A 23,665-nucleotide genomic window follows, 5' to 3' on the forward strand; every position below is an offset into this window, starting at 1 on the left:
GTGAGGTCTATATAATTCCACATCACGTCCAGCGCGCGCTTCTCAGTATGGGGAGCGGAACACGGGCGCAATGTGGCCAGGCGAGATAAGAGCGCAGTGGCGGCCACTGCGCGCTCGATAAGCCCCTAAACCCATTATTTATGAAATGATTCATTATTATTTAGCTTTTTATCGAGGGCAAATGCGAAGAGAAAAATATAGACTTATATTGTGAATGGATATATGCATAAAAAAAACTCAGCAGATTGAGGCGGGGGGGAAAAACGAATGCGTAATATTGTTGAACTGCTTCAGGGGCTCAATCAGAAATTAATTATGCGGCCAAAAGTAACACATTTTCAGTGATATCGGCTGGGGATGTAGGCTTGAAAAGTACCATTAGCGGCTGTTTGTTTTTACATATTTCGGCGTTTTCGGGTGTTCAGAATCAACTGGAAATCGTGTAGCCTAATATATGACCCTCCCTCACTGAGTTAAACATGTTTATGGAGGTAGACACGAAAATGTTGTGAATACTGCACAGACATAATTGCTGTTTTTAATTATTATTTCAGGTTATGTTCGATTAATTCTTCAAAAATTGTCTCATTTAGCCTGTGTTTAAGTACACGTTTCTTTATAAAACATGCAGTACAAATAAATGTATTTATTAAGGATGCACAATATCATTATGGGACAGTCAGCATTATATTAATATCTGCTTTGGTCGATATTGTAAGCAGATTCTGATATTTGAATTTTAGACTCTTGAAATAATTTTATTTTATTACAGTGTAGGTTTAATGTTTTGAACTTTTTTCTGAATTTTACACTGGAGATTGTGTATTTATATAATCGCATATATTTAGCCTACACTCCTGGGTAGAAAAAAAATGGGCCACGCCTAAAATGGTTCAACACTAAGCTTTTAATTGCCTTGACCACAAATTATTGCTACGGAAATTAGCTAAATTTATGTATGCAGTTCTTAAAAAGCCATTGCTGTCTCAGACAAACATCAAAGATAGAATTAGCAATAGTTTTTGGCAGAATATGGGAAGTTGTGAATATGGGAAGTTGCATGGTGATGCTCCAGAGTCGTGTCTTCGAAAATCTGCTGAGAAATATAATAATATATGGGGAGCCTTTTTAGCTGCTGGTAATGGTGAGTTACATCACTGTGAAAAGTAATTTAACGCTATTGGATTATTACAGAATAGCTTGCTTTCCACAAAGTTGTTATCTGAGGAATGATCTGATGTTATTGTTCAACAAGACAATGCTCCTGTCCAAATTGCAAAGACAACCAATAAGTGTCTTGAGAACAAATCCATCAGGCCCATGTTTTGGCCTGGTCAGTCTTGAATCCTATATTTTGGTCTTATAAACTCAAACAAACTGGGAGACAACAACATTGAGTGAAGTCATTAACCTTGAGTGGAGCAACACTGACTCTTCTCCCAGTAAAAAGCTGTCTGCAAGTTGGGGTAAGCATATATTTTACTTATACAGTATTTGTGCAATTCATACTGATTTCCTGACCATTGATAAAAAAAAATATTATAATAAAAAAATATATATTTTTAAAAATATTATATTAAAAAAATAAAATATTTTGCCATTTTTGGCTTTGCCCTTTTTTATATTATTATTTTTTTTATTAATTATATTTAAGCTAATATAATATTGATAAGCCATGGGCCAAAATGTCAAATTGATGCATCCAAATGAAATTAATATAACAATAGACTATGATATTCAGAGAGAAAATATACACGTTATCATTTTGTCAATCAAATGTTTTTCTCTATATGTGCAAATGTTTGAGTATACTGAAGATAATCGTCATCATCGTTGTCAACACATTTATTAACACACTATTATCCACTATTAACACAGATCAACTGTCAACATTGGATAGGGCTGAGAGAGGAGAAGGCAGGTGATAATAGGCTATCTTCATGAATGAATGTATGAAATACACGCGTGGAAATCAGTTCCATCATCTGAGAGCCTTTGATCTCGGGCCTTTGTTAGTTCATTGCAACGGATTTTGAGTGATTTGGGAAGGATGCCCTGTGAGACTCGCCAGAATTTGGTGTAAACCTCAAAGGACCACCTTGCGGAGAGCGATAAGACGGTATCAGTGAGCCAGCGACCCCGGGTTCATCCATCAGACCGGGATGAGAGCCACTGGGTGTAGCTAGTGCTGTTCGGAAGACAGCACCATGACGAGCTTTCCCACACATTTCCTCAAGCCAATATAAATCTGCTCTATTTACTCGCATTATTTCCAGGTGATAATAATATAAACACCCAGCCCGACAACATTAAATTGACCTTTTCAAGATGCAGAGCACTACAACCATCTCATGATGGGCTCATAATGACCCTTCACACTTGAGGTAACGTTAGCCTAAGTTCATATTGAGCTCTTCAAACTTGTAAACAACTAGACATTTTCGGCTCCCTGAAATATGCTATTTATCTGAATTTTTTACTCATTTCCCCTTAAACAGGAAAGGGGTTGTTCTGTTCCACGCGTGCTGTTGTTTCTAGACTGGTGATCCGATGATGATCTTCATTAGGCTACCTGTCACGATTCTCAGTGCTCAGGGACGAACTCGTGAACGCGCTGATGTCACGACCAGCTTCCTGCAAGCCTCCCTGGTGAACGGGTGAGTTATGGGTGTTTGACTGCAGCACTGCGCGAATCACGATGTTAAATTATTAATCACCACCACATCCCAAAAGAAGTCGAGACAAAATGTTTTGGACTTTACAGTTTTTATTTCAATTTACACAAATGCCTACTTAAAGTTACAAATTATTTTTACGTAGTCCTAATTAAAAAAAAAATCAATTACAGTTTGAGTTAGAATGTGCTAAACTTGCCATAGGCTAACGTTAGTCGCCGCCTGAGGTAAACATAGCAACTGTTTGGTGCGAGCGACAACACATAGTGTTAATAAGGCTACCTGCACACAAACAAATATCATAGTCTAAAACGACTGGCTGATGATCAGTGAAATGTCCAAGGGACACAAATATTTTCCTCAGACAAATATCCAACCGATTATTAACCGCCATTAATATTTGCAGCAGATGAGATTATTTCAGAACAGAACCGATTTGGTTTTGATTCACTATAAAGAATCGGCTCTTAAGAATCATTCGTTCTGGAATCGTAGCACTAGTCGTCCTATGCTGTGTGTTGACTCACTGAAAATAACCTGCTCCTAAGAATCATTTAAAGGAATCTATCGCAGTTAAATGTAGTAGGCTAAATCTAGATTACATTCGTACTAACTAATGTTGAACATACTCTTATATTAGCGGTTCCGAAGTAATTATTCAAAATAAGTAAGTTAACGTTAGCCTACCTAATCAAGAGAGTAGGCCTATGCGATTTCTTACGTAGCCTTTATTCAATATTAATAACCGGCGAGTTAATTCAAAACTGTTGTTGTTGGTGTTGGTGTTATTTTTTACCAAACTTAAAAAACAGGGAAGTTTACAATGATAATCACGCCCTCTAATGGACGAATTTGATATTGGATGCATGACAAATTCTCAGAAAGTGTCTCTGCAAATGTACTCGATGCTGCGTCGCCCCCTTATGTTTAGATCCTGTATGACATGCACTCTTTACTTAGCCTGTGTAGTTCTGTGATAGCTGTTTATATGGAGAAAATGATAAAGTACTGAAATTATGCTCAAGTTACGGATATAATTTGTGTAAAAAAAATAATGAAGTACTGAAATTATGCTCAAGTTACGGATATAATTTGTGTAAAAAGGAACAGGGTTAAAGGGGTAGTTTACCCATACCGTCAACTGTTTGGTTTCTCAGCTGTTTTGGTTCATCTGCTTTATATGTAGTTTTAGACTTTTGATATAAGACTTGATGATATAATAGGAGCTTATTCTGCACAAATAATAATAAAAAATCTTTATTAATCCACTCGGAAAAATCAAAGCTATTAATAATTCAGTCAGTCACAGAGCTTTAAGTAAATTTTATGTCAAATTGGTTCTTTGGTAGATACGTGTTTTTAGAACAGTATATTTTTGTGTTTATATAATATGTGATCAATCTGTGCATGTTCTGTGTCTCGCGAAAATGAGTGTGTACCCAAAATGTCCACTAGATAGCGCTATTCACTAAGCTCCTGCATTTGTGTCCCGTCTTCAGTCCGTATAAGGTCATGCAGTTTGTCTTCACGAAAGAGAGGAGCTTTATGGAAAGTTGTTTTCACAAGGAAGACATTCTTTCCACTAATACCAGGTCAACCTCTTTTAACATATTTGGCTTGTGCAACCTACATTGGATTATGAACGAAGCACGATTATGGACCTTCATATATAAGACATGCATCTAACTATTGACAGATTTTCATTTTTAAAAAAGTGGCAAATCCTGCTTGATTTTGTGTATGACGAACACACAACTTGAAGAAATATAAGTTCTATAATCTATAGCCATTTATTTCCAGTGCTCTAAAACAGTGTTGTTTTGTATCTCTAAAGGGTTTTGCACCAAAGGGCGTCTGCTGAATCTCCCGGTACAGAGTCAGCAGAATTAGTTGCGTTTGATGTGGCTGTTGTAAACCGTGCTACAGTATTCCACAGCTGGCACAGTGTAAGTGTCACAGCTTCATAGATTGAGAGCGAAGAAGAAATGAGGTCATGAATAAACAGAAGTGAATGGGGTCAGTGTGCTGTTTTCTCCTCAGGTCCTAGTACAGTGTATTTTTTCAAAGCCTCGCTTGGCAAGAGGTTGAGGGTGTGTTCCTGCTTGATTCACAGCTGTAATTCATAACATTACCCTGCACAAAATATTTGTAGCCATATTCCTGGTATTACCAGATGGTGTCAGGTTTTAGTGCTGAATGATTACCATATTCATACACTGATATTTATCCTATCCCTTACAAAAGAGTAATGCTACTATCATGGGAATTTTATAGTAAACCAGGGTATTTATTTTTTGTACTGTGATATTTTACATCCTTCTACCCTATGATACATGTCCTAAATATTTTAGTTTACTTCAGGAAACACCATAGCAAAACATGGTAATTGCCAAAATAACCCCTGCAAAATATATCTTTTTGTGGGACGTTGTACTAGCACAGTCAGTAAGGACAGTTTTGTTTACATGTACCATGGTATTCTCTGAGCTACCATGGAATATCATACAAAAATGTCAGTGCCATAATATATTTCAAAGTATACTATATACTATACCAGCACTGTACTATAGTACAACCACAGTACACTGAATCCATAGTTTTACTATAGTACAAGTACGTATCTATGAATCCACAGTTATGGTAAATGTAAGGAATAAATGTACTATGGTACAAACATAGAAATTATAGATAAACATAGAATTGCACGGTGTGAAATTAAAGCTACACTGTGTGATTTTTACCTCCATCTAGTGGTGAAAAGGTATATGACCATCCAGCGAATTTTAGTTTCTGTTCCTCTCAATTCCGATTTCGTTTCAACTCCTACGGTGGCCAATGTAGTCCAAGATTAACATGGCTTCCAGTTCGACCTCGTCCATGAGTGTTAACTCAAACGTAAACGCGAAAGGCGAAGCTTGAATTAACGGGTATATCCCTCTTTAGCTAACATACTTTCAAGATGAAGGGGAACCACTCACCCTTATGTATTTTCAGTGGCATATTATACACTTTATTACTTGAACGAAGTAAATATTCATTTATGAGCACATATATTTTTGAAAAGAGTTTACAAAATCACGTTTGGTCTGTAGGAATTTCCCCTTGCAACCGCAGACTGTTTTACATCAAACATGCCATGCTGTGCGCTCTCCACATTCCAGGTATTGTGGGTCATTATGGAGCATAATTGTATGGTGGGGGTTTAAGTGTAGGAGGTAAATAACGAAGAATGAGATCATAAGCCAGAGGAGTGTGTGTGTGTGTGTGTCGTGGCTACAGATGTGCGCTATCGCTCTCTCTCTAGCTCTTATCTCTGCAGGTTGAGAGAGTGATTCATCCATCAGCTTGGCGGGCGGCTTGGTCTGCTGTTTCTCAGCTCTATAAATACACAGCCCACGCTAAATTTGATGCTGAGGGGGCGCTGCTGTCCAAGTACGCTTACCTCACAAGCGTGTGCTTGTGGGTCTTTCACCTTTCCACGTCAATCTCTGAATCACCAGCCAGGTCTCTGCGTTCTTTTTTTTCTATCACTGCGCATCCTGGTGCGTTTTCTTGGAGCGTGCAGAATCCAGTCTATTTAAAACACAAGGTTGAGCGGCTCTGCGTGGGGGAGGCGGATGTGTCACATTGCTTTATGTTCATAGATTATCTGGCATATTAGCATGACTGCTACCCAGACAGCCTCTGATTATGTTTTGGCTGGAGGCGTGATGAAATCACGTGTGTTGGTCTGATGTGTGTATGAGTGCGCGCATCTCAGGTGTTGAACCTTGACCTCCGGGGGGTCCTCGGGCTCCTGGTCATGGTGAAATTAAGGGACTGTCTGGAAGGAGGGGTCTGTCTGAGGCGAGATTGATTTGAAGTGATGCTCGGAGTTAGCCCGGAGGGAGTGGTTTTTGGGCGCACTTATAATGAGAGACATGTCTTCTACCTGGCAGACATGCTAATGCAGATCACGTTAGTTATCATTACCAGAGAGAAGAGGAACAAAAGCAAACGGAGCCGTTGTCATCGACCGCACATTTCTTTTTGGCAGACAACATTTATGACTTCATTGGCAACTGCTCCATTTTGGAATCGGGACCTTCCAGAATCACCTAATTTTATGTTTACAGCTCATTCCAAACAGCACTTGATCATAAATCAATTCACCATCATGAAATATATGCGCTAAACCTGGATTAAGTGTCGACCGAATGCACAAACTTGAGCATTTCTTGTTTTTTGACTCTCGCAGTGACATTTGATGCTTGATCCTCCCCAGAGTCGTGCCTGTACTGAGGGCTCTTTAAGCTATCACGTTCAGACAAAGCATTCTGGGCAGCGCTAGGTGTAAAGAGATTATATACCGTATGTGTTTTATCCTCCTCGTAAATGTGACTGTCTTTGAACAATAAGGCAGCTTGCAGCCCTCTTTGCCCCCGGGGTGTGTGTGGGGGTTGGGAAAAGCTGTTGGGAGTATGAGGAGGTGGCGGCGGAAGGGGGGCGACCATGCTGTTTGTGTATTGTCATGACAGAGATGGTGTGTGATACGAAGGGGTAAAAAAAAAGGGAGTCCTAGAAGGCGTAAGTGGGGGTTGGAATGTGTTTACCTCACACGCCCTGCCCCCACTCATCCGTGACCCCCATCACAGTTCCCAGGATGGGGTCCTGATTTGGGGGATGTGTCCCCTTTGTCTCGAGGTTTTTGTCGCTCTCATTACCATTTGACTCCTTGAGGGGTTTCGAAGCGAATGGAGTTAAAGTTGGGTTCCCCCTAAACAAGCAGTCCACAGCATTCCAAACCAGCCCATGTGGAAAAAGCATGACATTTGTCTGTGGCTAATTGACGTAAATTTCACACATTTATGATTTTTTTTTCTGCCCCTCCTCTGTAGGATTCTGACATCCGTTGAGATGTGTCATTTGCTTGAGTCACATGAATCCTCGGTTTCCTCTTGGGATGAATTCACCAGCTTCCACTTTTTTCTCCTCCGAGAGGAAGAGCAGTCTGGGCTAATATCTGGTGTACCTCAGGGCTCACACTTACCCTCAGAGTAATTGAAATAATAACGCACGCTGCCTGGAGCACCCGGAGTGATTACACTGTTTGGGTTGCTAATTCCACTTTCCCCTCGCGCGACTACAAACACGGTAATGCATCGGCCCGCCTCAGTACTCTTGTTTGTTGTTGTTCCGCAGCTTGACGACTGCGATCTCTTCCACCCCCCGGGGAGACTGCGGTGTTCTTGTCTGCTAAATAACTCCAAATGACCACAGCGGTACAATGGCTCCTTATCTTGAGAAGGGATAAATCGTTGTTGAGCTAAAATACACTATTGTCTTTTAGTGATAAAATGTTAGTAGCGTGTTTTGCTAACTTTATTAGCTAGATTATCTACGAATTTATTTCGTCAATCCCTAACTAGTTATCTAGTCCTTTCAGTGCTATCTGAAGGGCTAGCTTTAAAATTTGCTTTAGTTAGCGATCCAATACTTCAATTGTTCTGTAAAAGTACTAAGCTCTGATTGTTTATTTTTACTTTTAGCTAGTTACTCCTCAACATTGCTCTAATACTATGTTTGGCTAACATTTTTAGTTAGGACACCTGCAAATTTCTTTTGTTAATCTTAGAAAAGTTAGCTAACTAGCTATAAACACACATTATTTCAACCCAGTATGACGAGCTAATCTAAATACTTCTAATTTATGATTAGAGCCAGGCCGATTTTATCGGCCGATATTAGGTATTTTCCAAACTATCGGTATCGGCAGTTATAATGGCCGATGAATGATTATTTCAAAAATACAATAAAAACGGACGAAACGCGCTTCAACCATGTCATGAGTGTTGGAGTTGTATAGTTTGTCCACCAGAGGGCACTCTACACCTTCCCTGTTGGCAACACTCGTGTATAACGCTCCACATATAAGGTAGCTTAAACCTTATATGTGGCTTATAAGTAGCCACATTGCCGTAGCTTATACATTGCCGTAGCTTATAAGGCAATGTAGGGACTAATATCCGAACTTTAATATATTTTGATGTTCCTCTATTCTGTTGTGACAATAAAAGAAACGAGTTTCTTTTTAAAATGCATCATCATATTATTTTAGTTAAAACTCATAAATAACTACAAATAACTAATGTTCGGGAAATCTGTTAATGTTTTGTTGCGCGTTTCTGAAATAAAATTTTTGTTAAAAAATATCGGCCGATATATCGGACTATAATATTTGGATCAGTATCGGCCTTCAAAATCCTTAATCGGTCGGGCTCTATTTATGATTTACTTACAGATGAGTATCGTATGTTTATTTGTAATGCTTGAAATTACTAATGCGTGAAACTTGTGGTGAAACCTAAACAATCACTTGACAATAATGACATGACATGATTTGCCACTGATGAGATGAGAAGGGCGGCACCCAGGATACAGGTCAAGCCACATGACCGTAAAGTGAGCTCACCTATCACAATTATGTGTTTTGTGCTCGTTCAACCAGTTTGGAGTGTAACACCTCAGGAACACACCTTTGCCTCAGGCTCTTGTCTGTCTCCACATCCAGTTATCAACAAGCTTGTCCTTTCTCTCACAGGCAACATTGTTTTGAAGGTTGTGGAGGAGTGACGATTGTTTTGACGTTACGTTACACCTTTTTATTGATAGCAAGTAGTGGGAGGGGAGCTAATATGTAATTGCTTATGGTGATAGTCAGTGAGGTTTGTGTTTCTACTGTGTTTCTGGGAGACATACGTAACCGATGTCTCCGCCTAGAACCAATGCAACATACGCATATGATGCACAGCAACGACATTAAAAGATCCTTGCTCCAACATCCGCCTAATGCTGTTTCTCTCTCGCTGCTCTGTTTACGAAAATAGAAACCGCCATACAGGGCCAACAGCTACACACACACACACACATACTGAAACTAAATGAAGCAAAATAAACACTCAGCTGTTCACTGCACTGGACAGCGTGAGGCTCAGGGAGGTGTTGTGTCACTCCCTTCCAAACACTGTCCCACTTCTGTCCTGGTTATGCAATTTCAAGGGTAATAATATAGGACAGAGTGTCCTCGCCGTTTCGGACTTATGAATAAACAGATAGGAAGGGTGATAAAGAGAGAGATTGAAAGGAAGTTTCTATCTATTTATCTGTCTGTCTGTCACACACACTCATATTCTGCTACTGTTCTGGACAGATCTAATTAAATCGGACACCCAGACACCCAAGGATGTTTTTCATACATACAGTAGCACCACCCCTCCTCCACGCCACACAAAGACACAAACAAAAACATGCGTTTCCAACACCCTCACCCTTCTCACGCACACATACGCAAACAAACAAACCAATACACACTCAGGCCAGATTTGCAGCTGATGTCAAACAAGGCCAGCAGCCCCTCCCCCCCAACAACAGCCCCCACTACAGATTCTCTGAAGTCATGCTGGGACAGCATCTGCCGTCACCAATACCTCCACCCCCCCATTCCTTCCAAATCTCCCCTTCTGCTCCGACATCCCCCTTCCTCCACCTTTTGTTTCCGCTCCACACACTCACAAGATATCTGGCCTTTTATTGCCCAATTTGTCCTCTATACACACTTGTCATTTTTCTAAACATTCATATTAGCCATAGCAGCACTGCATACCCTTACATGACCTGTCAGATAGTAATAGCATAGTACACTGTAAAAATGAATATGCTTTATCTAATCAATATAATTGTGGCAACAGATTACGAGCAATATTATTAATTAAATTGAATTGTAATTAATCAAATTATTGCTTAAAAGTTAACCATTTAAAATGAGTAAAGTTTACACCAAAAAATGTAACAAAAATATCTCACTAACAAACAGACGTAAAAGATTAATTAAGAGCTATTTATTTTATATTGCCAACATTGAAGACACCTGATGTTAACAAACATAATAACTGAAGGAGAAAACCATAATTTAAAAAAAAATAATAAAATAAAACAAACACCGATCACCATAATGGTGACTTCAATTTATGTTTTTTTTTTAAATCATTTTAAATGGTTAAATTTTAAGGGATTAATTTGATTAATTATTACTCAATTCTAATTTGTTAAATTTAATTAATAACATTGCTTGTAATCTTTTGCCACATTTTTTTTGATTAGATGAAGCATATTCATTTTTACAGTGTACTTTTATATACCATGGTTTTTACATTAGTGTTCAAAAACACAGTGCCATGGTACTTGTATGGCATGTGTAACCTGGAACTGAATGATTACTATATTATTTACCATGCTGTTTACATGGCACTTCTCAATATCTTACTACCATGCCGAACACACCCCATTGTAATTTTATAGTATAATTTTAAGCACTTAATTAAAACAAAAAGTACCAAAAAAAGTGCTACCATTGTATTTTAAACATGTACCATTCTACTACCTTGGTATTTTGGACATGATTCCATGGTACTGTTATGGTATTTTAGATATGTACCATGGTGTTACCATGGTATTTTGGACATGTATCATGGTATTTTAGACATTGTACTATCATGGTATGGTTTAAACTTGCACCATCAATGTATTATGGTAATCTAAGTTAGAAGTACCATAATAGATGGCTTTTAGTACCAAGCTATATTTTAAAGTGCCATGTGATACCATACATGTACCATAGTACCACCATAGTACTTTCTGTTAGAGATTGCCATGGTACCATGTCCAAAATACAATGGTATCGTTAAAATACCATGATAATACAAGTTCAAAAACCATGGTACTAGCTCTATAGTATCATGTACAAAAGAATATGGTGCATTTTAGAGCTTTTTCTTGTTAAAAATACAATGGTATTACAGTAGTACCATGTCCAAAAACATGGCAATGTAATGTTTGTTTAGTATATGTTATTACATGTCAAAGAAAGGCCATCACTTTTTTTCTACTCAGGTGTTCTGTGTTCCCGGCCCGGCACACAACTCTATTTTTAAAGTGGCACCATCAGCCCTAGTGGGTGGCCCAGGATTTCCTAATTGTGATCAACTTTCAGCCTGAGCTCTTGCTGGAAGGTTCCACTCTCTGGCTCAGTCTGGGTCTTGCGTATAAAATCCGCTAGTCTCCTTTGGCATCTGTTGACTTGGCATGTAGCAGGAAATCGCAGCGAGCAGGGCTGCGTAGCCGTAATCTGCTGGCCTCCTGCGGCGGGTCACTAGAGCAGGAGGCTCGTGAACTGGATGGTGTGACCCGCTGGACTGCCAAGCACTGTGGGAATCGTGTTTAAGAGGGGTTAAAGTCAGTGTTGGCTATTACGTCTATGTCATCATGCGTAATTGCTGCAGTGTTTTGGACACATGTTCCATCTTGTTCAAATGTGAAAACAATGCTTCAGAAATGACTAACTCCTCAACGGTTCTTTAATAGTTTAGATGGGGTAGTTCAAGGGCGGCGTTCGTTCTGAGCAGGTGTTGAATGAGATAAGAACATTTTGGTCTACGACAGAAGAAAGAGATGACGTGGTGTCACATCTTTAGTGTCCTTTTTTCCTCTTTCATAATATGTTATTATGGATAAGTTACAATATATTATTCTCTTCATGTTGTTCATTCTTCACAGCAGGGGATGTTCTTCTTCATAATATGAAAGTGAATGAGAACAAGTGTTTTACAGCTCCAAAAATAACAAAAAAGCACAATAAATGTACTGCAAAAATAGTCTGCATGATTCATCTAACCTACTCGACCCACTCAGAGTGGGATTCAAACAAGTGTCTCCAGCATGGGAGGTGGGCACACTAACAAGGACGCAAAAATACCACAGCCTCTAGTTTCTGTCGCTAATGACCCTCTTGAGGCCAGGGGAGTGAGTTTTACTCACACATCTCTTACAAGTGTCTCCGTTACACTCTTCTAAACCTCACTCTCATCCGGGTCACGGCACCAATATAACCCCTCCGGTTCTACTTGACCCGCTCAGAGCAAGAATTAAACCATTGTCTCCAGCATGGGAGGTGGGCATGCTAACTAGGACTCTAAAGACCGCAGTCTCTAGGGCCTGTCGTGACCCTCTTGAGGCCAGGGGAGTGAGTTTTACTCGCACAGTTCTTACTAGGTTGCCTTCGTTACACTCTCCTAAACCTCACTCTCATCCGGGTCACGGCACCAATTTAACCACTCCCGTTCTACTCCACCCGCTCTCTGAGCAAGAATTAAACCAGTGTCTCCAGCATGGGAGGTGGGCATGCTAACCAAGACTCTAAAGGTCGCAGTCTTTAGGGTCTGTCGCTAGTGACCCTCTTGAGGCCAGGGGAGTGAGTTTTACACGCACAGCTCTTACTAGCTTGGCCGTTACACGTATATCAATCAAACATCTGAAGTGTTTTCTCCTGAAAATACTGTGACCGTCTGCATTGTATTTAATTCTACAGAAAAGATTAGTGTGACTGTGAACATTCTCCAAAATGTCTGTTTTTGTGTCCCACATATCAAAGAAAGTCATATTGGTTTAGATTTTAAGGTACTTTAAGGTAAAGTAAAAGGTGAGCAAATGTTTATTTTTGGGTAAACTATCCCTTTAAATGGATTCTTCATTGGTTTCTTAAATTACCTCAGGTTCAGGTTCCTCAGCATGTTTGCTATTTAGGGTTCTTAGGTTGAGGTAAATGTTTTTGTTTTTTAGAACAAAATATTCTTGAAGTTATGGTTTCTGGTCTGACTTTTGACTGTAAACTCTTTCCTAATCTAACCTTTTTTTCAAGATCACATTGTTTGTCTTGTGTTTTCTTCACTTTAGAAACGGTCGCCAAGTCAGAAGAAAAACTGTCTGCGCCCGAATGAGTCCAAACGTTTGGAGTTTCCTCAGTGGCAGGCCAGAGAGAGAAAAAGGTGTCCTTTATATTCTCACTGTTTCCATACGGCATATGGTCTTATAATAGGTGGAGCGGCTCGGTGCCTGGACGGAGATCACTTTACTAAATTGTTGCTAAGCACTACAGTACAATGTTTTCTTTGTTTTGACAAAGAGTACTGATAGTTTTCATTACTACACCCCAAAACGAGTTGACCACATTTCGAGCAACAACCAAAGTTTCATAAAAGTAGCGAGTATATGATGAGCACCATTTTTATTCATAAAGTTCAGATAGGTATGTTTTCATAATTGGGACAAACTACTGTAAAACTATGCATAGTGTTCGATCGAGCTCCTTTGTGTTTATTGTTGTGGTAGCTGCTGTTGGTTACTAAGCCACTTTGACTCTCCAGCGCATAGCTTGTTTTGTCTCCCTGGTAACTTTTGCCACACAAAAACACTTACTGTTGCGTCAAAACCAAGAACGCCGGCGGTTCTGACCTTGATTTTTGGACTTGTTTAGATATAGATGATTATGTGATGTCATTACAACCCAAAGGCAAAATTCCCATCAAGGAGTATTTATGATATTCATTACTTGGGACTAAGGACAAATCAAACTGTAGACGTAAGATTTAGTCACTGAACAACAACAAAAATCACCTCTGCCATATCACATTTAGATGAGTCTTGTTTAGTGAACTTTTGTGAGTCATGGTGAGCAAATAAAAAGTCCTCTGAAGAAAATTTCCCTTTAACTCTAAACTGAACTTTGACCATTTAAAGGAACTAACCCAGTGAGAAAACTACAAAGGTATTTTTGCCCAAGCAAAGAAAACGTTTTATACTTCCTCTTTTTAGTGGTCAGGTCTCAAAAAAGAGCTTTTAAAGGAACATAAAGATTTTATTGGTACGAATGTTTTGCAGTGCCAATTAGCCAAATTCTAACTTCTATACCTCAACCCTGAGTATTGAATCATTCATAAATGGTCATTTATTTAAATAAGGTAAATTAAACTCTATATCTCACAATTGTGACTGTACTTTTCCCAGTTGTGACAATATCTTGTAACTGTGATTTTGTCTCACAATATGACTTTATTTCTTATTTACTTTTTCTCACAAATATCATTTTCTTTTACTCTCAATTGAAGAAAAGGTGCAACACTCACTCTAGAAGAAAAATGTTTAGACTCTGAGGCCCTGTTTACACGAGAACGCTCGCGGGTAAAAATATTTTATCGGATGTGCCTTTCGTTTACACGGCGACGGCATTTTTAAGGCTTAAAAACGCGAAAAAGTGAAACCACCCTCCAGAGTGGAAATCTTAAAAACGCTCCACCGCCGCGTTCCCGTGTAAACGGTAAAAACGCAAAAGTCGGCTTGACGGTGAAGGTTGTAAGCAGGCGCGTGGACTTGGTGTTGTTGTAGTATGCACTCCTAGCCGCCTGAAGTGCACACTACATTGAATTTCACACGCTTTTGTGTCACCATTTGCACGTGGATTTCCCACACAAAACGCTCACAAAACGCAGAATAAAAAGTGATGACGCAACGCCACTTTCGCGTTTTCTCTTCAGAATCATTTCCGTGTAAACATAGCCTGAGTTTACTCTCTGGCAGAAATGGTATTCCCAGCACATAGTTTTAAACTTGCTCCTTAGCAACTACATAGCAACACCCTAACAACAGCACATTAACAACTGCATATCAACTACATAGAAACAAGCTACAACCAGAACACCTTAGCAACTGCACAGTAGTGAGCAGCAACTAAAGCCACAAAATTAAGGCCCCGCCCTCACTCTCGCAGAATCAATCGCAAGCACACGCTCCTGCACTTTTTAAAATGAATTATAGAAATTTAGATATTAAATTTCAAGCTCCAATATCCTCAGTCCTCTGAAGATCCTCAAAAAAGTTTGTTGGTGCTTCAGTGACTACGTCGATCAGAGGACCTGTGAATCAAGGTTCAAATCAACCTTGAATAACTAACTAACTAAAATAAATAACTCAAATAACTAACTTAAAACAAACTTATTTTAAAAACAAACACTTGAACTTACATCAGCGTGATAAAAACTACAGTATATAACAGAAACCATCTTTGGAAAAAAGATATTTGAAGTGTAATTTAATTGTTTAGTTGGTCTCATTTGCCGTTGAATAACACGGAGAGGTGGGTTTTATGACCGATTCTAGGACCAGCCACCGGGGGGGCGATAGAGATGTTTTGGCTTCACTTTTCAGGGCTTCTGCGGCATGCTTGATAGCAACGCCCTGGCAGTTGCCCAGAACACCCTAGTCAAAACTTTCAAGACACCTTAGCAACTGTATGTTTGAAATGTTTTGGCACCAACCCTGAACACCTTAGCTACTACATAGCAACACACTGTCAACCACTTAGATTAATAGCTGCAATTCTTTTAACGTGGGTATCAAAGTAGTTGTTCTATATGAAAACAAAAAAACCTTGTTAAAAATCTCTGAAAATAACAGTAGTGGCCATTCAAAAGGAATCAAGCCTCGTTCAGACTGTCAATCCAAATCCAATTTTTGTGCATCCGATCAGATTTAGCAAGTGTGAACAGCAAAAGATTTTTTTTTTAAATCTGTGCATTTCTGGAAATCCGTTTCAGCAGACTGATCTCATGAAATGGCGTATGTATGACACGCCAATTCGTATTTCCATTTTTGCCGTGCCATCAACACACATAATCGCTTTTCAGCGTGTTTATGAACGCCGTTGACTTAACGTTACATTACTGTATATATAAATATATGACCTACCCCAACCCCGTCCCTAAACCTAACCGTCACTGGGGTTAATAACATTTATGAGTCATCCCCTACCATCCTAGGAAAAAAAATATCGCTCCCCAGATGTAAATCTACATTTTGCTTCGTACCGCTTGGACATTTAACGGCGTACATATACGCGGAATCACTCGGACATTTAACGGTGTAAACATACACGCGAATAGCTCAAAATGCGCATAGATAAACACGCCACTTGACTTGAAAGTGGCGTGTATGTTTACGCAAAAGTCATGATGTCATGTTGGTTTCAGTCTGACTGCTCAGTGGTGTGTTTCCCGAACAACGACGTAACTCTCTGCTTATCTACCATATACGATGCATCGTTGAAAAAATCAAATAGCTGGTTTCCTGAAACCATAAAATAGCCTATGGCTAACTCTGTTACAATGCATCAAATGGCAACATTTATGTTAGAAATTGTACATGGAACTATGCTGATAACGACGGAACTTGCGACCATAGTTGGCTGACAAAGTTGGCCAGATCGGATTTTGAGTGGTTTATGTGAATTTCTCACGCCACGTAAACCATTGACGTCACGTCAGACATTGTTATAGGAAACATTATGAAAGTCGCTGCTGCAGAAACAAGGTTGTGTTGTTGCAAGGTGTCGAACTAGCAGAAAACGACAATATAACGGAGACATGTTTTGAAACCGGCATAGACAACGGCACGGCACGCTCACACCAGCCTCCTACGGTTCAGCCACTGCTTCATAAAGACGCATTAGTCTAGCGCTGTAAATAAGACAACATCTGTATTGCAAACCCCTCCATGTTGCAGTTGTTGTTTTTGGCTTATGCCTACTAACACAACGTCATTACCGTAGAAACCAATGCAGAGATTCCGTAACCCGAAAGAGCTGCATGGACACACAAATTGGATAAGTACAGTTGCGATTTACACAGTGTGGACAGTCAATAATTTTAGATCAGATTCCAATCTGATATACAAATAATCGGATTTGGACAGACAGTGTTGAACGTAGCTTTAAGTGCGTTAATAGTGAAAATTTCTCACTATTTTCAGATCTGGCTCCTGTTGGGACATATGACCCTCCTGTAACGACAAAACATGAGAAAGGTACACCAGCCTTCTTTCTTATAGCGGCCATCTGTCTGCTCTAATTGCCCCAAGCTTCCTTTGCTCTCAACATGCCCCAGCTTGTAACGTTTGAGGAGACACCTAAGTGTTCAGGCCTATTGTGATTGCAAAAGCCTCACATATCAGTTCCATGACTGTCTGCTATCCGAGTCTATAAAGCTTTTGGGAACTGCAATTAAACTCGACCCCACGCCCAACAGGAAACATACATCAATGTGACGTATTGCACGTGTAGTTCGTCTCTGGTCCTTCAAGGTGGACCCTCCCCCCAACCCCACGACAACACCCCCCTTCCTTCACCATCCCAGGCTGCTCCTGTTTCAAGAAGCCCGGCCCTGTCACTGATCCCATGCTGGCATTTTTCCCAGGATACCCCTCCCCCGGTCCCATTTTCCCTCCAACAACCTCCTCCAATCCTCTGCACCCTCCCCCACCCAAATCCTTTCCCCCTCCTGTCCTTTGCCAGTTTCCCAAGATAAACAAAGACTTCAGTTTGTCTGGGCTCCGGCAGGGGTCAAATGGAATGAATAGCGGGGCCATAGCGAGGGCTCTTTCTCTCTCCCCTGCTTGAAAAGATCACTGCCGAATTGTCTTTGTGATTGTGCTCCTGTGGGGGGGAAGGGCGTTGAGTCATTGTAGACCAGTTTCAAAGTTCTAACTGCTTGGCGGTTACGACTTTCAGTTCCCTGTTTGGTTTTATTGCACACTAGAGTAGTAGTTTCCCTGTTTGTTTTGCAATCTCGCATAAACAGCCTAATCTGAGATCATCCGTATGACGTGGTGCCATGTTTTGACGTTACTCGCCAATAAAGAAAAAATACAATATGCACAGATTTCGTATATTTAATTTCTTCGCCACAGGAAGCACCTCTGATCTTTTGGTGGATTACTGATTTGCTCATGTTTTGAAGGCTTCTGATTAGGTTGTGTAATTCCTGCACACACAAAGCTGATTTGAATAGCCAATGACTCCTTTAAGCTGCCGCGTGAATATGCGAGAGTTCACGTATTGGTTTGTGAGATTATTCTCACACTTGTCGCCCAACCCCCTCAGATTTTGTTGGAGGAATACTGTTTGAATACCTTTGTTTGCTCTAGGTGGATGAGTTGCATTCTGGAGACTGATGAGATCATTGACTAAATGCTTTGTCGGACAATGCGTCAATGCGGAGATATCCATCTTGCTGAATGAGTGGTCAAAAGTTTTCCTGACTTTCTGTTTGCTTCGAACAAAAGAACTGATGGGGTAGATCTTGTCTCTACTTGTATCCAGACGGGTGTTTTGTTCAGGCATCTTTCAGCCCTGCTCTATGGGACTGACCATGTTAGACAGGGACACGGCATGGCTCTTACAACACAATAAATCACCTATACACCTAAAACAGTCCTTGACATCTTATCTTTATTACTTGATATAGTCTCTTTTTGGTCTTTAGAGCTATGGGAACTTTGCTAATTGGTAATTCGAGTATCACTTTTAATATTGCTAAAACTTTCCTTAGGGATTTGACGCAAAGTATTGAACTTTGGCTTTGATGTTCCTTTCCTAAATGTTCATACTGTTGATTTGTGGTTGGCCAATGATAAATTGGATTTAAAAAAGTGCTATAGATCTATATTTAAGTGGGGGTATGATATCAATGGGCTAAAATATCATAAAGTGTGTGTCTAAATGGCTTGTTATAGTCTTTTGTCAGGTTGTCTAAGAATACGTGACCCAATGTGCAATCAAATATTTGTCACATTTTCAGTGTTCAGCACATTTTTGGGGGCAAAATCCAGTCATTTCAATCCACACGATCTGGAATTGCAAGCAGATTTCACAACAAGTTCAGTGGATTTACTAGGTTGACCAACAGAAAGGTGCTTAGTTTGCAAGTGTCTTCCGTGTGATTGGTGCTTCATGCAACCCTATACTTCCTATACGCTAATCTGACTGCACCTTTAGTCTGATTTTGCACTGGGTCGGTATGATTTCAGTTGAACATTGAGCATTTACATGACATTTTAAAAACAAAAATAGTTTTAGTCCAACTGAAATAGACATTTATAGTGCACCCATGGGTAAGTAACCACCCATAGCATCCGAGCAATAGCATACAGCTCAGAATGCTAAAAACCCTTGTTGCATTATCATTCGGCATTGATCTGCCACGCCATCAGCTGATAATTTACCAAAATCAGATCAACGTTCCCGCTAAATTTCTCTGCTTTTGACTCCAACATTACAGACCCACATGCTCTCCTACTGCATATCGGCAGGAAATGTTTTCACAACTTTGCTCTTTTCCTCCCACCCCCACCCCCTTTCCTTCCAGGACAGAGGAATGCAGGACCGAGAGGCCAGTCAGGAGAGGACAGCTGGATGTGTTTAAGCATGGTTTGTGAAACAGACATCACATACGACATTTTTAGATCCATACGGTGATTTTTGATCGGACTTCCCGACGTCAGTGATAACTTCACGTATTACGTTATTAAAGGAACTGCGGACATTTGAGGAAAAGTCATCTGCAGCCAAGAGGTACATGTCAGGCCACGCCCTCGTCATCTGCTCCAGCTCTGTTGCTGTTCTGTGCTGGTGTGGTCAGCTGACTTGGCCGTGGTGGCCGGGATTTGAATGACCCACATTTCTCAAACGAGCAGGGTGAGAGAGCAGCTTTACTCTTGCCTTCTGGTCTTTCTCAAGGGAATCTGTCTATCTATAGCTGCCCATGTCTGTGTGAAAGAATGCGGCCACACCGGGCACCAAGCTGGTTCTGCTTGTAACGTCAGCTTTCGACATAGTGAAATGTTTTTAGTACATATATAGTACTCGCACTTTAAAAAGCTGAGCTTTTTCTACCTGACCTGACCTTTATAAATCACTTCCCCCTACACCTTTTCACCAGTGAATTTTCCTGTTTGAGTTATTTTGTTACAGAGGAAGGGTTTTTTAAATCATTTTTATCACAAATTATACATTATAGTTGTAATTATTATATTTTATATGCTAAATTATACGTTTATAGCCTTTTCCAGGCATGGAAATCATTTTAAAATGTAATGATATTTCCATGACCCAAAAGTGTTTAACCTAATCTAGTTATATTTATGACTCCTTTATTTTATTCTAGATAAACTGACTTTTTCTGTACATATTACTTGACACATTCAAATTCCACTTATCACAATGACTGCATTCTTGCCCAGCGAATTCAAAAAGTCCTTTCCTCATTGTAAATTATGAATCATATCTCCTCTATTAATAATGCAAGACTGCTCAACTTAAGTGATGTCGCTGCATAAAAAAAAAAAAAGTTTAAACATCAGTGATTCTATCATAACTGTTCTCTTGTGCAGGAAAAGGCATGTCTTGTTGAATAGCCTGGGACCAAAGACAGACCCTGCGAGAGGAGACATCAGTCTGGGCTGAAACTGAGCCCTACATACCACACATGCTTTAGGGGCACAATAGCTCTCTTTACAACATGCAGTAAAAATTGCCTGGAAGAACTGCAATGGAACAGCAGCTGAGCATTCTTGTTCTTCTCAAAGTTGTCGGATCACTTTGGAAGAGTGAAATTGTTTTGAGGAAGCTGCATTTGAAATATTTAAATACATTGACTCCCATGCTCAGAATCAAGTGGAAAGGACATGTTCTTCACATACTTGATTCTGAATATAGGAGTCAATGATATACAATGTAGGGTTAAGTACAATCAACTTGGGTGTTTGTCATTTCAACTTAAATTACATTACACACTAACTTAATATGAGTTGAATCTTGTATAACATAAAAAAGTTGAAAATTGCTTAACTTATTTTGATGAGTTAATCAATGTAAAAACATATCCACACCTTTTGACCAATTAATTTCTGGGAGTTAATTAAATTTCCATTTGTGATGAATAGTTTTATATAAAATGCACTTATAATTTAGAGATTGCATTCAAATTGCAATTTTTGACAATGACAGTCTATTATTATATAGAATATATTCACATTTACTATTTATAATCAGTAATCTCAAAAGTTTTAAAGTTATGTTGCTGTCAGAACCTTGAAAACAAGCTTGGGCTGGAATTTTTAGTCTGACAACAACTTATATAATTTGCATAAAGGTGGATGAGGTGTCATGTGACTAGTCACGTTCTCAACTTTTCCACTCATGAACAGAAAGGACAGAAACGATGCGTCATTTCACATTTTTTAATACGTGAGCACCACGTAAATTGTCATGATACCAAAATACATAGATTCAGAATGCAACATGGGAAGCAATATATACACACACACTCAAATATTACATTATGTACAGGTCTTTATAAAACAAAGACATTAAAACAGTGGCCTAAACCTCGTACAGTCAAGTTTGGTGTGGTCGACCCTGAAACGGTTCGGTGACAATGTAATATTGACCTTCATGACACGTTTGCATATGTTGTAATACCCCTTGCTCACATGGCTTTTTGAATTGTCTGAACTGTAATCCCAAGTAGCACCAGCATTCAAATAGTTCCTTCACTAGAAAGGCATGCCCGGACATCTTACAGGCCAAACTGAGCTTGTACTTTGGAAGCACCACTCATGCTTGCTGGGAAGTCCCACACTACCATGTTGAGCCCAGGCCTGACCACGTGTTACCAATGAGCTTAGGGCAACCCGGATAAGAAGTATAACATTAGTACAATACAGTTAGAAAGCGACTATCGCTGTACTCCAAGGGTTTAGGTTCTTCAACATTTGGTCGCAGCAGATTTGACCACTTTCTTCAGCCTCAGCCTCAGGTTTAGCACTGTCCTTACTGAGAAGTCCTGAGAAACTGGAACCAAATATCGTTATGAGGTTGGACACGTTACTTGTGTCCATTTCCTCGCCTTCTTCGTCCTCTTTAGCGTTTGAGGAAGCGACTTTGGTCCTTTTTAGAGGCGAATCGTCTCTTTCCGACTCCTCCGCGCTTCTTTTCCTGTTTGAACAAACGTGCGTTTTGGGTGGTTGGTGTGATTCCCCGTTCTCTACAGGCGTTGACTGACGTTCTGCTACTGTAGTGTCTGAGGGACTCTCCTTAGGTTCGTTTATGGTTTCCGGTGGGGTTTCAGATGAAACGTTACCAACAGAGTCCAACGAAGAGTTTTGTTTTTGCTCTTCTTGTAAAGTGGAAGTACAATCCGCCTGGTTTGATTTCACCTCGTCGTCGTTTTCGCGATATTCCCGCTCTTTCTCGCTCGCCTCGGGTTGTTTATTTGGTTGCGGTTCCTCTGGGCTTTCACATTCCGTTGTAGAGGGAGGGAATTTCTCCCGCTCTGAATCCATAATGTCCCATTCGTTCCCTTCGCGTTCGCCTTGAGCGTTCAGGCACGCGCCGCTGTAGTAGTCGCTCAGATAGACCTGGCGCGCGCTGCGAAGGACCAGCGATACCAGGAGGTTTTTGTGCAATTTAATGCCGCCACGTTGAATGCGCGAGTTGTAGATTTTCCCTAAGGAAATACTCATAATCCGGTGGGCTTCCACTTTGTATTCCATGGCTGGAGTCGAAACGCCGAAGTTCACACACTGTAACTGACAAAGTTCGCCAAGCGTTTCACGTTTGATTTCCTCTCTGGATTCTCCTCCAAACGTTACAGTAAATTGGCCAGCGACGCAGAAACACGTTAATTAGATAACGTACAAGAACTTTCCCCTCCTGTAGATCAGATTGTCCCTTGTTTTGTTGACAGAAGCTTCATTCTCATTTACAAAATGCGATATTGGTTTTACTGACCGAGTGTATGAGATTTCATTATCTCACACATTTTCTTCTGCACTCGACAATGATCTAGGGAGGAATGAGACCGTTTCTATTTTTAACTCGGTTTTATACCTCAGCGTCAGCGACTACACTAGCCAATCACATCTCGAGCTGAGTTTTGCCACAGTTGTGAATCACACCCCGCCAAATAGGCGCTGACCAATGGGAGAGCGCTTTGGCGATGAGTCATATTTAAATACTAACGTGGGAGAACTGTTTAAAGGGAAAGAAATGTTTTCAAGCTAAAACAGACAGATATTTTTATAATTCGTTATATGTATTCTGCTGTTTTGACATATAGTTGAGCTCGTCTATATTTAAAACACAATGCCGTTATCGTAAGCAAATAGAATCAAATAACAAGCCAAAATCGACATATAACAGAAAGTAAAACATGTTTTTACATGTCACTGGGATTTTTTAGGGTCAGTGTCATACTTTTAGTTCCTAAATACGTATTTTTAGATCTATA

At 40.0% G+C, this 23,665-nt stretch overlaps 2 protein-coding genes across 4 annotated transcripts; one reads left to right on the forward strand and one right to left on the reverse strand.

The window, feature by feature from the left end:
• The first annotated feature begins 74 nt into the window (after window positions 1-74).
• Window positions 75-22,537, forward strand: LOC148995797 (uncharacterized). 3 transcript variants are annotated; one of them, XM_089134854.1, is made up of 7 exons: window positions 75-2,384; window positions 2,499-2,657; window positions 13,443-13,534; window positions 17,349-17,402; window positions 19,742-19,803; window positions 19,907-20,070; window positions 20,766-22,537. In XM_089134854.1, the coding sequence occupies exons 2-6, from the start codon at window positions 2,551-2,553 to the stop codon at window positions 20,045-20,047; spliced, it is 456 nt and encodes a 151-aa protein (XP_088990980.1). In that variant the 5' UTR covers window positions 75-2,384; window positions 2,499-2,550; the 3' UTR covers window positions 20,048-20,070; window positions 20,766-22,537. The 3 variants fall into 3 exon arrangements, with proteins under 3 accessions (XP_088990980.1, XP_088990977.1, XP_088990981.1); XM_089134851.1 differs by having other exon boundaries at window positions 75-2,657; XM_089134855.1 differs by lacking the exon at window positions 17,349-17,402 and having other exon boundaries at window positions 75-2,657.
• Window positions 21,601-23,243, reverse strand: ier5 (immediate early response 5). The gene has a single exon (XM_039682949.2). It carries the CDS (start codon window positions 22,926-22,928, stop codon window positions 22,101-22,103), a length of 828 nt encoding a protein of 275 aa, XP_039538883.1. The 5' UTR covers window positions 22,929-23,243; the 3' UTR covers window positions 21,601-22,100.
• Between the last annotated feature and the right edge of the window lie 422 nt (window positions 23,244-23,665).

This window comes from Pimephales promelas, chromosome 2 (genome assembly GCF_988280905.1).
Source record: "Pimephales promelas chromosome 2, fPimPro1.hap1.1, whole genome shotgun sequence".
Taxonomy (NCBI): Eukaryota; Metazoa; Chordata; class Actinopteri; order Cypriniformes; family Leuciscidae; genus Pimephales; species Pimephales promelas.